The sequence below is a fragment of the Nycticebus coucang genome, chromosome 2 (assembly GCF_027406575.1).
Source record: "Nycticebus coucang isolate mNycCou1 chromosome 2, mNycCou1.pri, whole genome shotgun sequence".
Lineage (NCBI taxonomy): Eukaryota > Metazoa > Chordata > Mammalia > Primates > Lorisidae > Nycticebus > Nycticebus coucang.
Genome location: NC_069781.1, coordinates 38797016 through 38811118, shown reverse-complemented (window position 1 = coordinate 38811118; position 14103 = coordinate 38797016). Strand labels below are relative to the sequence as shown.

The 14103-nt window shown below is 49.7% G+C and overlaps 1 protein-coding gene across 3 annotated transcripts in view; it reads left to right on the top strand.

Moving 5' to 3' along the window:
- The window catches only part of COL15A1 (collagen type XV alpha 1 chain), a 106709-nt gene that overhangs the window by 79361 nt on the left and 13245 nt on the right, over positions 1-14103 (top strand). For all 3 annotated transcript variants that reach the window (XM_053567796.1, XM_053567804.1, XM_053567788.1), the window contains 11 exons: positions 2244-2312; positions 2420-2455; positions 5604-5657; positions 5759-5818; positions 7293-7361; positions 7471-7512; positions 9820-9865; positions 11333-11413; positions 11826-11875; positions 11984-12085; positions 12951-13095. In XM_053567796.1, the coding sequence (XP_053423771.1) occupies positions 2244-2312; positions 2420-2455; positions 5604-5657; positions 5759-5818; positions 7293-7361; positions 7471-7512; positions 9820-9865; positions 11333-11413; positions 11826-11875; positions 11984-12085; positions 12951-13095 (754 nt within the window). The remainder of the gene's footprint in view (positions 1-2243; positions 2313-2419; positions 2456-5603; positions 5658-5758; positions 5819-7292; positions 7362-7470; positions 7513-9819; positions 9866-11332; positions 11414-11825; positions 11876-11983; positions 12086-12950; positions 13096-14103) is intronic.

Below are 14103 nucleotides of genomic sequence, written 5' to 3'. Positions count from 1 at the left end.
TACTCTCCAGCTGTTAACTTCTAGAATCTCAAAGTTCCTCCATGAGATGAAAAGGATGTCACAGGTGGTGAAATTGACTTTCATCATAATTTAGAAAGAGAACTCAGTTTAACCCTCCCTTGAATGCTTTTATCACGTGTTGTGTGTGTTTTGTCCAGCCACCTGTGGGCACTCCGGATGGAGAGTGCACCCCTGAGAACAGGCATTGTGCCAGTGTTTTCCACAACTCCAGTCCCAGCCCAGGGCCTAGTGAGCAAATTATACTTGAAACGCTTGTTGGATGAAAGAATGTATAATACAGGGTGGCCATAAAGTTCATGTGCAAAATAGTTGTCTAGGCTTATAATTTGTAAGTATTAACATTCTAGAATGAATTTTAATATTTATAAATTGTAAGTTTGGGCATTCTGCAGTTGGATAACGGTCTTGGTTCAAAATCTTTGTACTCAATTTTTAGCATCTGGAGGACTTTCCAAGGACAGGATATCAGACTGATCTTTGTACCTTTCTATGTTTGCTTCCTTAGAATTAACTTCCAAGTCGGAAGTTGGGAAAACTGTAGGGGGAAAGTAACATCCATAAACAGATGGCAGAGACGCTAGACTGGATTCATTCATCCCTGGTCCATTCATGTATTCAGCCATCTCTCAGCCATTGGTCCCCCACGGTGTGCCGGCCTGCTTCCTGCACTGGGCACTGCTGACTGGGGGTTTAGAAATAGATATGAAGAAGAAATACGCAAAGAGCCAGCAGAGCACTCTCACTGCTGGAGTGGAGGTCGGGACAGGGCCAGTGAAAGAACTGTGCACCCCCTGAGCCTGCCCTGGGCAGGCAGGAGGGCGGGCGTGCTCTGCGGGAGGAGGGAGCCCAGGCTTTTCTCCTTCCTCTCCCCACCCTTACCCTTCTACAATGGCCTCGAAGGAGGAGAAGAAGGGTTCCAGTGTCCAGTGGATGCTGTTCCAGAGACACTGTTCTGGAGTGTGGAGGGTTCAGTGTGTGGGCAAAGATTTGGCACCACAAGGAGGCAGTGTCTAGGGACGCTTTTGCTGCCCCATCTGTGAGACGGAAAGGGGCTGGGGCAGCTCTGGCTTGCTAGGAGGCCCCGTCAAGCAAGAGCAGCTCTTGCTTTAAACACTCTGTTTCCTGTGTGGCGAGGTCAGCTGGATCTAGGAGGACCAAGATGACACCCCACCCCAATACCTGCCACTTTGAGTGCCTGGGCTGGGCACCCCGGCAGCTCTGCTCCAGCCCTAGTGGCAAACGCGCTTTCTCTTGCTGCAGCTCTAATACTTTTGTGCTTGCTTCTTCTCGCTGCTGGCGTGCTCAGGACTGCCTTTCCTCACCAGCGGAGTGGTAAGATCCAAAGACCAGATGTGGGCTTAGGGGGACGGAGAGAAGAGGCTGCTCTGCTTGCTTTGGTACTGCTGCCCTGGCTCTTCCCGCCCAGTAGAAAGGAGGCTTCTGCACGGATCAGCCCAGCTTCCCAGGGGCCAAAGCCTCAGAGTCACATAGAAGTTTTCTGTACTTGGCTTTGTTCTCTGGACATACATCATCTTGGAAGACCTGAAATAAAGGGTGACTCTGCTGAGTACAGAATTGAGAACGAGACCCTGTGCCCTTGCCCATAGTCTACGCATCTCCTAGTTCTCATCATCAAGGGTAGCTTTGCTTGACCATGTAAGTGTTCATATAGGAGCCTGGAGTTTGAAGACAAAGTTGCATGTGGAGACCTGATGCCCCTGTGTGGGGAGAGGCCTCTAGTCCTTTTACCTTCTCATCTCTTTCCTAATTTCATGTGTTTTAACAAGGCTAAATATTCTTGGTGGGAACAGAACTCAAGTCATTAGGAAAGCAAGCTGTCAAATGGTTTAGGAGCCACTGGTGCCATGAAGGCACCGTGTGATAAGAGATAGACAGGACCTCTCTCTCCACATTGGGGCTGGATCCTGGAGGGCTGGGGATGAGGGTGCAGATCTGCCAGTGGGAAGCGCTGGAGAAGACCACAGCCTGTGTCCGAGGACAGCAACTCTGCCAGTGCGTGGAGGGAGCAGCTCTGGGAACATTCATTCACTTAGGAGGCAGTTGTGTTACAGTAGTGAGAGGTGGGACTGCAGCAGCAGTAGGGTTAGGGTTGGGATGAGGGAAGGAGCGGCATCATGGCCGTGGGACTGAGAGGTCTTTATGAACCTCTGGACGAGGGCAAGCAGGAGCCTGACCTCACTGACCGCTTCTCTGAATTGTAGGGCGAGAAAGGAGAACCAGGTACCATCCTGACAGGGGATATTCCTCTGGAAAGACTGATGGGGAAAAAGGTAATTATGTTACCAGGCCCTCCAGGCACGTATCTTCTCTGGCTTCTCATCATTTCTACCTCAAACAGTGTTCCCCTGAGTGATAAGCACACACCTTCCTGTTTCAGGGTGAACCTGGAGTGCACGGAGCCCCTGGAGCAATGGTGAGCCAGAGCGTCTCTCAGCTGGATGGGGCTGGGGTTTGAAACATTTGTCAAATTTTGGTTTGGTTAGATTTAGTTGTGACAGTTGTGAAAAATTTGAAGGATGTGGCAAAACGTGCACATATTAGGGTAAGCTAACAGTTATTAAAATAAAACCGTGGCCGAGCGCAGTGGCTCATACCTATAATTTTAGCACTCTGGAAGGCCAAGGCAGATAGATTGCCTGAGCTCAGGATTTTGAGACCAGCCTGAGCAAGAGTGAGGCCCCATCTCTACTAAAAATAGAAAAACTAGCTGGGTGGTGTGGTGGATGCCTGTGGTCCCAGCTGCTTGGGAGGCTGAGGCAAGAGGATTGCTAAAGCCAAGAGTTTGATGTTGTTACAAGCTATGACTCCAAGGCACTCTACCCAGGTGACAGAGTGAGACTCTGTCTCAAAACTAAATAAATAAATAAAATAAAATGAAATCTCAGTAGCTTAACACAATAGCAGCTTATTTCTTACCTCTTACTAAGTCCACTGTGGTTGTTCCTAGTTGGGCGTCTCTCTTCCAAGGAGTGTGTCAGGGACCCAGGATGCCTCCATTCCTTGACTCTGCCATCTTGTGAAGTCAGGGTCATGCTGGTGTCTTCCAGCTGGCAGAGGTGGGGGAGGGGGAGGAGACCAGGTTCTACTCCTGGTCTGTACCTTCCCACTCCCATAGCTGGGTCTGCCTTATCTTCTAGAGAAATGAATGGTTTAAGCTTGAGGTTCCTCTAAGTCCTCTTTTCCTGTTACCATTATTGGCCTTGAAAAATGGCAAATAAAAACTGAGTTGAAACAGGTTTGGCATGTAAAGTACTTGATCCTTATTGCTCTTAGGGAGAGAAAAGCAAATGTAGAAGGGGCTAACAGGTCACAGGCCACAGGTTGGTGTGCTCTAGTGCAATACTTGCTGTACGTCAGTGTGTGGAAGATAATGAAATCATCCACTTCTAGCGCATTCTCCTGGCCAGAACACAGATGCCTGGAGCTTCAGAATATAGTTCTTCTGTGTGTCCAGGAAGGAGAGAAGAAGGAAGTGGTGGTGGGTACTCATAATTATTCCCAACAGAATTGGTCAGTTAAAAGCAGCCAACTGCTTAGGGAACCCCTTGAAGGAACCCCACAAGATCTCTCTGGCTCTGGGATCCTACTTCTGAATCTACTACTCATTTGCTGTGAGACCTTGAGCAAGCCCCCTTCCCTCTCAGGGCTTCTGTGTTCCCGTCTGTATGTTGAAGGACTCGTATTGGTATTAGATGGGATTAGGGCCCTTCTGGCTTTGCTGTTGTACCCTTTGGGCTTTCGAATAGTCCATTTCTCTCAAGGGTAACTCCTAAACTTCCCTGTCATATATTCCTCCCCAAAGAACAAAGAAAGTTCAGGTATAGAATCTCCCTAGGGATCAGAAACTCTCCTGAGACTTCGCATAGGTCATCTCATTTCATCCTCACAACTGTAAGATGTAAACCAAGGCTCAAGGAGTTAAGTGGCCTGCCCACTGTCACATTAAGTGACAGGGTGATGACTTGAGGTCAGCCTGTTGGACTCTAGGTCCAGGCTATTTCTACCACACCTCCAGTGCCTCCAATGAATAAACTGCCCTTGATTCTTTTGAAACATTTTGGGCTGGAGAGATACACATAGGTTTGTCTGGTTGAAGCTGGAGCTTGGTTGTGGGGAAAAAGCACCTCGCATTTCTGTAACAGACACGTGTAATTGATGAATAGCCCTCGACCACCAAGTGCATCCTTCAGAAGACCTTCTGAGACCTTCTGATTTAAGGAACCAAAGAATGGACACCCTGGAGGGAAATAGCTGAGGGCTAGGGCAGATTGGGAGAGTCTTGTGTTAACCACTGGTTAATTACTTCCTAACCTCCAATATTATGGAAAATACAAATAGTTAGCCATAGTGGCCAGCAGGCTTCTATAGAAACCATGGGGGTGTTCCTAGTGAGGCCTGACTTTGCCAGACACAGGCAGTAAGGGGCAAATTCTTCTAATTTGCATAAAGGCGCCATATGGGCTAGCAATGGCCCTGGTAACTAGTATAGCTTACAACTCCCTTTCAAAGCTACTGAGGTCTTGTTACTCAAAGTATGGTCTATGCACCAGCATCACTGACCTCACTTAGGAGCTTCTTAGAAGTGCTGACCCTCAGGCCCCACCTCAGACACACTTGATCTCAATTTAAGCAAGATCCAGGGAGTTCTTAGACACATTGATGTTTGGGAAGTATTGCGCTAGAGTATACCAACCAGTGCCTGTGCCCTGTCAGCCTCTTCTACATTTGTTTTTCTTTCCAAGTACCATGGACTGGGTACTTGACACACCAGATATGTTTTATTTGCTATTTTTCAGGGCGAAATAATGGTACCAGGAAGAGGGGATTTGGAGGGTCCTAAGTTTAAACCATTCATTTCTCTAGGACATCGGGCAGACCAGCTACGGGAGTGGGAAGGTGCAGACCAGGAGTAGAACCTGGTCTCTTCCCCCTCCCCCACCTCTGCAGTCTGCACCCTAGCTACTGAAGGAGGCTGGAATAGAACAGTGCCTCCAGAAGCATAGGGACTTGGAAGGACAGTACTGAAATAGGGCCAATGGATCAGGGACTTAGCTGGAGAACTAGGGTGCCAAGCCAACACTTTGGTCCCTAGGAACAGGTCAGAGCAAGGTAGGAAGCAAATCCTAGAGCAGGTTATTAGGCAGGGCTGTCCTGAGGGGTGAGCCAGGGCTGCATGATTCACAATGGGGGATGTAATAAGCCCTGAGACCTAAGACCGAGGGCAGAGGTCTGCATTCTGGGCTGGCCAGCACCCAGCTACCAGGGAGCTGGGGCCCTGGGCTTCTAACTTCTTGCTCCTTGGTTAGCTCAGACTTCAAGGGGCTGGGTCCAAAGTTTGGGATGGGCAGGAGCCTGCAGGAAAGCGAGGCATGGTATGGGGCTGAGGGCAAAGAGGCCAGAGACAAGGAGCAGGCCGGTGGGTACTTTGTCACTGCCCCTTGCCCCCTTCCTACTCCTGTCAGTGGTGGTCACAGCTATCCACAGATGCAGGCAGGCACCCTCCATCTCTCTGGACACAGAGTTTCTGTTCTTTTCTGATCAGGTGTTTGTTTTACCTCTAGGGGCCCAAAGGACCACCAGGACACAAAGGAGAATTTGGCCTTCCCGGCCGGCCTGTAGGTATCAGTGCTCCTCAGACAGGATGTGAGGGGAGGACCTGTGGGCCAGTCTGGCCTTTGGGCAGTGGGTTCACTAAGGTGCCTCCTATGGGTTTCAGGGTCGCCCAGGATTGAACGGCCCCAAGGGTGCCAAAGGAGATCGGGGGATCATGATGCCGGTGAGTCCCCTGGGGATGCAGCCAGAGGCTGGTGTCCTGGGGTGGGAGAGTGCCAGTCCAGTGAGCCTGCAGACCAAACACTCAGGTGTCCTGGGTGGGAGAGTGCCAGTCCAGTGAGCCTGCTGACCAAACACTCAGGTGTCCTGGGTGGGAGAGTGCCAGTCCAGTGAGCCTGCAGACCAAACACTCAGGTGTCCTGGGTGGGAGAGTGCCAGTCCAGTGAGCCTGCAGACCAAACACTCAGGTGTCCTGGGTGGGAGAGTGCCAGTCCAGTGAGCCTGCAGACCAAACACTCAGGAATATTGTTCTTCCTCCACCACCACTTCCAAAAGTCCTCCCACCCAGTGCCGTCCCACTCTCAAGAGGGTCCCTGTCACCCATAGCACCTAAGTGGGGCAGAGCCTTCCTCATGCAGGTCCCAGAGGGAGATAGGGAGAAAGCAAACTGGGCTTGCTCGTAATATGTGATTCCAAATCCCAGGGGAATGTCCCCTCTTCCCTCCTTGGCACAGCCCCAGGGATTTCTCACATCACTAGAGGCTTAGTCCGTGTTGTGAGTCAATGTCAAAGGTAGGGCCTCACAAGATGGGGCACACTGGAGTATCAGCAGGGTCTGGGGTGCAGGAGAAGGAAGCCAGTGTTTACTGAGCAACTCCTGCATTCTAGATGCCTTGCAGAATGCTTCTCAGGGCAATATTTCACTTAGTCTTTGTAATAACTATCACATGAGATAGAGGAAGAACCTGCTGCCTATTGAGGTCAAGGTACCCAGCTAATAAGCACCAAACCAAGGTGCAAACACAGCTCTCACTCCATGGCTGCTTCTCTTTGTGCCACCCTGTCTCTGCTTTGTATGCCCAGAAATCCATTTTTACTGAAGCATTAGGGGTCTCCCACTCACCAAGCCCCCAGAGACTGGTAGGTAAGCCAGACACTGGTGCCATCGTGGAGCATGGTCAGCACGGCTTCCATGTGGGCGGAACTCCTTCGTCTGCCCTCGGAGCGTCTCCTCTCCCGCTGCCCGGCCTCTGGGCTTGAAGGAGAAAATGTTGCATGGCATTAAAGCTAGGCTGACTTGGCTTTAAAAATGACTCTGCTATCTAATACAAGTTTTGCATTTAGTTTTGCATTTCTGAGGCACTCCCCTGGGCACCATATCAAATGTTTGTGGGGAGGGGTCCTCCCGTCTCAACCCCCTTCACATTAGAGATGTGCTGATAGGTCATAGGCTCCATGTCCACTGAGCATCGCTCTGGGAGTCAGAACCTGGGTTGCAACCTCAGTTCTGCCCTAAATTGCTGTGTGGCCTTCAGCAGGTCACTTCCCCTCCTGGGCCTCGTCATCTGCAGGTGTTAACCAGGGTAACACTTGTTTCTCTGCCATCTCTGCTGTGAAGATGCAGCTGGAAGTATCCTGCAGCTGCCCCTGTCAGCTGGAACTCAGGAATGGCCTTTCTTTTCTTTTTCTATCTTCAGGGCCCACCTGGCTTACCTGGTCCCCCAGGCCCTCCTGGACTACCTGGAGCTGTGATTAACATCAAAGGAGTAAGTTGGGATGGGTGCGGGGACCTTCATGAGGGATCAGGCACGGGGCTGGCCAAAGCTCAAGTTGGGGTCCTGATGGCCTAATCTGTTGTGTTCTCAACACCCACAGGCTGTTTTCCCGATTCCTGTCCGGCCACACTGCAAAACACCGGTAAGTAGCAGTCACTGCCTTAAAGAGCATCAGGCTGGGCATAGGTAGCAACTTAGAGAAAAAGAGCAGCCATTGTCATGGGCCCTTGCTATCAGTGAGTGTCCTCTGTCATGTCTTCTGTCACCTACATGTGGACTCTTAGTGACTAGAAGCTTCTAGACAACAGATAGTGGCAATGAAATATTCTGGATCTTATAAGGGTGCACACACTGGCAAGGTGCTTCTTTAAAGATAATTTAAAAAGCAGTGTGTTTTGTTACCGTGACTACATAAGTTTCATGGTTGGAGCAGAATAAAACTGGTGAAAGTAGAGCCCTTAAAAAATATAGACGGGACAAAAGCAAGGCCAACCATGGTCTTTGCACTAGGAAGTTGGGGCTGAAATCTGTAACTGTGTTCTGTCCTTTCCCAGTGATCATGTCACTGCACAGCGCACAACCCTGATGGGCAGAGATTATCTCTTCCACTTTACAATAAGGAAACCAACTGTGAATCAGAGAAGCTCACTTGTTTGTTTCAGTCATCAGATAGGCCCGAGCTGGAGCCCTAAATCAGGTCTCCTGGCCACGAGGCAGCAGAGCAGACTTGGTGATTCTGAGGGGTCAGGCCATCACCTGGTTCTCCCGCCAGTCAGCAGCACTGTCCCGGGGCTTTCGGCCATATTAAAAGAATCTTGTTCTGTGGGGAAACCCCAGGAGGGTGGGCCCTGTGCACAGGCATTAGTCACAGAACTGTGCAGAATCACTGTCTTGTTCATTCAACAAATATTTACTGAGCACTTACTGAGTGCCAAGTACTCTGCTGGGCTCTGGAGATGCAGGGGTGACCTGGACAGGCATGGTCTCTGCTCTCAGGAGCTTCTGCATTACAATTTACGACTATTCCCTGAAGTGAGTCCGTCACTGACGCCTGTTGGCGGTGATGATGAGGCTTGGGTCAGAGGCTTCACAATGAGGCAATCTCTGAGTGTTTTCCCAGACCTCTGCCGATGTCTAAACTCTGAGGCAGCCAGAGCCTGGGAGCTCTGGCCCAGAAGGCAGAGGGCAGGACCCACCTATGTAAGATGACAAAGGCGCCTGCTGGCAGGGCCTGAAGAGAAACATGAATGGTCAGAGCTGGAGGGGCCCTCCTGAGTGATCGTGCAGCCCCCTCCTCATGGTACAGATAGACCACAGCCCAGAAAGTAAAAGAGCCGGCTCCAGGTGCTAGAAAAATGCCAGTGCAGTTACCAGGGCCAGGACTCTTGCAGGGACCAGGGCCTGTGAGGGTCATAGAATCATATAAACGAAGCCAAAGGTGGGCTCAGAGCATTTTTGGTAAGTTACCAAAAATGTCTCCATGCTGCCTGGCTGGATATCATGGGAGCCAGGCATGGACATTTCCTGACTTGCTTCCAAAATGGGCATTTTGAACCAGAAATGCTTCCTCTCACATCTGGCTTTCCACAGGCCCCTTCTAGTTTCAGCCTTTCCTTCCCAGCACCCTAACAATTTACAGCTTGTGTCTGTCGTGGAGGAACTTTATCAACATAGCTGCAAGATAGCAGCTTGGTGCTGCAGCCTTCATCCTTATCTTGAAAGTGTTTCTCCTGGACAATTCCCTCCCCTCTTCCCATCTTTGACTCCTGAGCAGCCTATGACCCTCCATCCGTAAGCGTGGAAGGATCATGGTCCCAGATGGATCACTTTGATTCTGCCTATCAACTAGGGAGCAGCCAGGTTCCAGGGTGCAGGCAGCTTTGTCTTGATAGATAAGGAAATGCGCTGTCCGGCAGAGGACTAGGAAGGAAGGTTATATAGAACAGCTTGGCCCCAGACCCTGGCACTTAATGGGGAGTCCAGAATAGCCCTGTCCAACCTAACGATAGCCCCCTTTACTGTTACCTGCTGATTATCATGCTCAGCAAAGCTCACGGCTGACCCAGCTTTATGGCTGGCTGTGGGATGCCTGACCTTTCACATGAATCAATCCTCAGTGATAAGAAAGAATGCCAAGAATGCTCCTAGTTGGCCAAACCCACACTGCCATGATTTGTTGTCTTAAGGACTCTGGGCTTCCTCTCTGCTGAGTTTGTTAGCAAGTAGGTCTCCCTTCTCTCTTCCTCCATCTGGTTGTGTGATGAGCCTCCCTGGTGAAAGCCAGAGATGTGTGTGTCTTCAGAATTACTGGGGGATGGGGGCCCCAGGGCTTTGGGGGGCTGCAGAACCATCGCCTCTTCTGCCACATGGCCCTGGGATAGAGGCTGCCATGCATGCAAACCCTGGGGCGGGGTTGGCAGCATCTGACCACACCTTCCTCTCTTTCCAGGTCAGTACCACTCATCCTGGGAATCCAGAACTCATCACTTTCCACGGTACACACTCCCCTCTTCACTGTGTGTTTCTCTGGAACATCACCCCACCCTAGTAGCTCTGAGTGAGGTGGTTTCCATTTGCCTGGCACCAGGCACAGACTAGGTGCTCAGGAAGGTCTGACTGTGTGTAGTGGGGAGGTGGCTGTGGAGTGAGACATCTCTTTAGGCACACCCCGTCTGACCTGCCCATCTTGGCTGAGTCTCTGGCTAGCAGGAAGCATGCCCCTTCTTCATCCATGTGTGAATTTGTTCACAAAACACTCATTAATATCTACTCCTTGCTTGGTATGATCCCATGCCCTGGGCTGAGACAGTTGAATCCTTCTGTTCATCCTTGGAATCTGTTAAGTGAAACTAATTATTTAAAAAACAATAATAGTGCAATATGCCAAGAGCTGATCCAGGAAAGGATTGTGGGAGCTTAGAAGCCCCTTGCCTCAAAGTGTCCCTGGACCCATTGGAAATGCAGAACTCAGCCCCACCTGGCTCCCTGGCTCCCCGGTGCAGTGTGCGCACAGGGAAGTGTGAGCCCATGGCTGTCTGCAGTCTCAGGGCGGGCCCCTGCCCAGGTGCTCGGTCTCAAGCAGCTCCCCCGACACTGGTAAGATGTGGCTGCATCTCCCTCCTACCCCTGGCTGGCAACGCCTCGCCTCTGATGCTCACATTCCTCCCCCACACTGGGGCAGTCTGAGTCCCCAAACCTCATCTGCACTTTGTAACCCCATGTCTAGGCTTGAGAGCGTGGGTGGATTGAGCTGCCACACCTCCTGGAAATCAGAGGCCTAGTGACTACCCAACCATCAAGGTGGGAAAGGGGCGCCACCTCCCTTTCCAACACTGATCTCCTGAAAGGCTCCCTTTCAGACCCGCATCTGTGAAGACAGGGAAGGAGGTGGGGATGGAAGGCCAGTCCTGCAGACACAGTGTCCCCCACTAGTCCTGCAGGGAGGTGCATCTCCACGCAGTCGGCATTCTCTTGGCATCGTTAGTGGGGTACTTAGCACCTAGCACCTTTAGTTGTCCTGTCACTCTCTTCCCCATATGCCACCATGGTGAGCGGGCCTAGGTGAGTTGAGGTGGAAGATCGATCCGGTGTGGAGCCTCAGTCCACACTTGTGAAAACACCAAGTGAGAGTGAGTCGAGTTAGTCGTAGGCCCTGCTGGGCCCTGGTGCACCTCAGTGACAGCACACGTTTCATGCCTTACATGCAGTGAGCTGTGTCTGTCTTGCCAGCAAGACCAAGCTTTTCAAGGTCAGGAATGTAGCTGATGCATCTGCCTCTGCCCTCTTCATCATTCAGCAAAGGGTTGTTAAACCCACTGGATTCTCAGTAAGCCTTTGTTGGTTTGAGTAGATTTCACTCAAGGAGCTGTTTGAAAACTCGTCTCAGAAAGGTTTTATGTAAAATTGTAAAATGAAGGTGATTTTTCACTATTTAAAAAAAAAATGTTCGTGTTTGGTGGCAGGTGTTAAAGGAGAAAAAGGATCCTGGGGTCTTCCTGGCACAAAAGGAGAAAAAGGCGATCAGGGAGCCCAGGGACCACCAGGTACTCCAGCTCTTGTTCTAGATCTCACCTTTGACTTTTGCCCCTGAGAAGTGCCGCCGATCCAGAGTAAGACTAGTCTTGTTACTACTCTGACCACAGCTCCACTGAGGTCCGGGGATACCCACCCATGGGCCTGGCATGTCCAAGATGGAGCACTGTCGAGAGTGACCAGAACTTCCAGTTGTGTGCATTGCATATGCAAAACAAGGCCCAAAGAGGACCAGGGACTCAGCCAGGACCCCACAGTGTCTGGGGTTGCTGGGCACAGGCCAGGACCCAGTCCTGACCCTGTTAGCCAACCCAATGCAAGGTCAAGTCCACTGGGAAATATCCATGTTTGCCCATTTGGAGACTTTTATTTTTAAACTTCTGAAACTGTGATTGTGAATTTTATGAAGTATTTCTTTTTCAGGTCCTCCAGTCGATACAGCTTACCTGAGACATTTTCTGAACAGCTTAAAGGTGAATATTTCTCTAAACGTGTGGCCTGTACTTCCAGTTCCTTGGCTTTACATCAGAGACCAAGTCATCCCATTCCTACTGAAATATTCTCATGTTCTCTGTTCCCAGGGGGAGAATGGAGACAGGGGCTTCAAAGGAGAAAAAGGAGATTCTAACGATAACTTCTTTGTGTCTGGGCCGCCAGGACTGCCTGGAAATCCAGGCCTGGAAGTGAGTAGTAACTTGCCAAGTCATCTTCCCTGCAGACTCACAGCTGTCCCAAAGGCCCCAGCAGGACCAGACAGTAGAAGAGCCTGGCTAGTGGTAGCACTCTAAGCTGGAGACAGGAGCTAGGGGTTGGCCAGCTCTCCCCTATATTGCTGATTGATGGGGAGGATAGCTGAAGCCCACGGGTGGAAGTGAGGTGTCCAAGGCCATATGCAGTGAGGTGACTTCTAGGGCAGCAGGCTCTCTGCCTTATTCATGGACATGATGGAAAATTCACTCAATGCAAAGAGTTTTTAATGGTGAAAACCTCAGTTAATGGAGGCAGAATGGAAGGTAAGGGAGATATTTTTAGAGAACCTATTAGATTCTTCTGAAATTTTATCAAAAAAGACACTCCTAAATAGGCTCGCTCTTCCTAGGATGAGATTTTTCCAAGCTACAAGAGACAAAATCAAGCTATATATGTCCCTAATGAGAATATGGCCAGATCATTGACCTTTGGAGCTCACCATGAGTATAGAACTAACAAAGCTAGAGGTCAGGGCTCGACTTCTAGCTGGGCCTCTCATTTGCTTTGTGATTTTGTCCTTTCCCTTTCTAGGCAAAATCTAGCCTGGATTGATCTTCAGGGTTCCTCTGACTCCAGGGCTCTCTGGGCTTCTCTATAGCATCATTCAACTTAATGACCAAGATACTGCCCTTGAGGCCTTTCCCCCACCCCTGCCTTGAATTGTGCCGAGATGGAGGATAATAATAACAATAGCTGGCATTTATGGATTTCTTACAAATGTCCTCATGAAAGGAATAGATGGGACTTCTGGTGATGAGTAGTGCTTTCTCTGCTCTTACTGTGTGCTTGCCTTGACAGGGCCAGAAAGGGGAGACGGGCATTGGGCCCCAAGGACCCCCAGGTGCACCTGGCTTGCCTGGGCCACCTGGCTTTGGAAGACCTGGTGCCCCTGGGCCACCAGGACCCCCCGGGCCACCAGGACCTCCAGCTATCCTGGGAGCAGGTTAGTTCTGTGAGCAGCACCGTCATTCACGCTGCCCTACTAGTGTGCTCTGGGTTACCACATCAGGGTGTCGCATCGCAGCCACACCGTCTAACAGAGGTCTGCTTCCTGGATGGACCCATGATTTTCTTGTTTTTTTTTTTTAGTTGAGATAGAATTTACACATCATAAGATTCACCCATTTAAAGTGTACACTTCAGTAGTTTTTAATATATTCACAAGATCAGGCAGCCATCGCCACTGTGTAATTCTAGAATGTGTTTATCACATGAGAAAGAAATTTTGTACGTGTCCTTCCCCCTCTTCCCCAGATCTTAGCCTATCTGGACAGTTCATGAAATCATACAGTACATGGCCCTTTGTGTCTGGCTTCTTCCACTTGGAATAATGTCATAGCGTGGATCGGCACTTCTCTTTATTTATGGCCAAATAGTATTTCATTGTAGAGATGTACATTTCGTTTACTCATTTATCTGTTCATAGACATTTGGATTGTTTCTACTTTTTGACTGTGTGAATAATGCTGCTCTGAATATTGGTGTACAAGTTTTCATGTGAACTCATGTTTTCAGTTCTCTCAGATACTTAGGAGTGAAATTGCTGGGTCATATAGTATCTCTCTGTTTAGCTTTTTGAGGAACTGCCTAACTGATTTCCAAAGGAGCCACAGAATCTTTTCATTCCTACCAGTGATATATGAGGGTTCTAATTTCTCCTCATTGTCCCAAGATTAAGATTTAGCCAACCTAATGGGTGTGAAGTGGTATCTCACTGAGGCTTGGGTTTCCCTAATAACTAATGGTGTTGTATGGCTTGTCATGTGTGGGTAGAAACTTCCTTGCTGCTTTGTCAATGCCTTAGGGGAAAACGTTCTCTTTCTCATGTGATAAAACTATAAATGAGCAGCGATTGTAACTCTGTATGTAAAAATCTATCCACCCCTTGGAGTCTTACTTCCTCAAATGCAAAATGGGTGAAATAAAAAAAAAAAACAAAAAACCAAGCTGG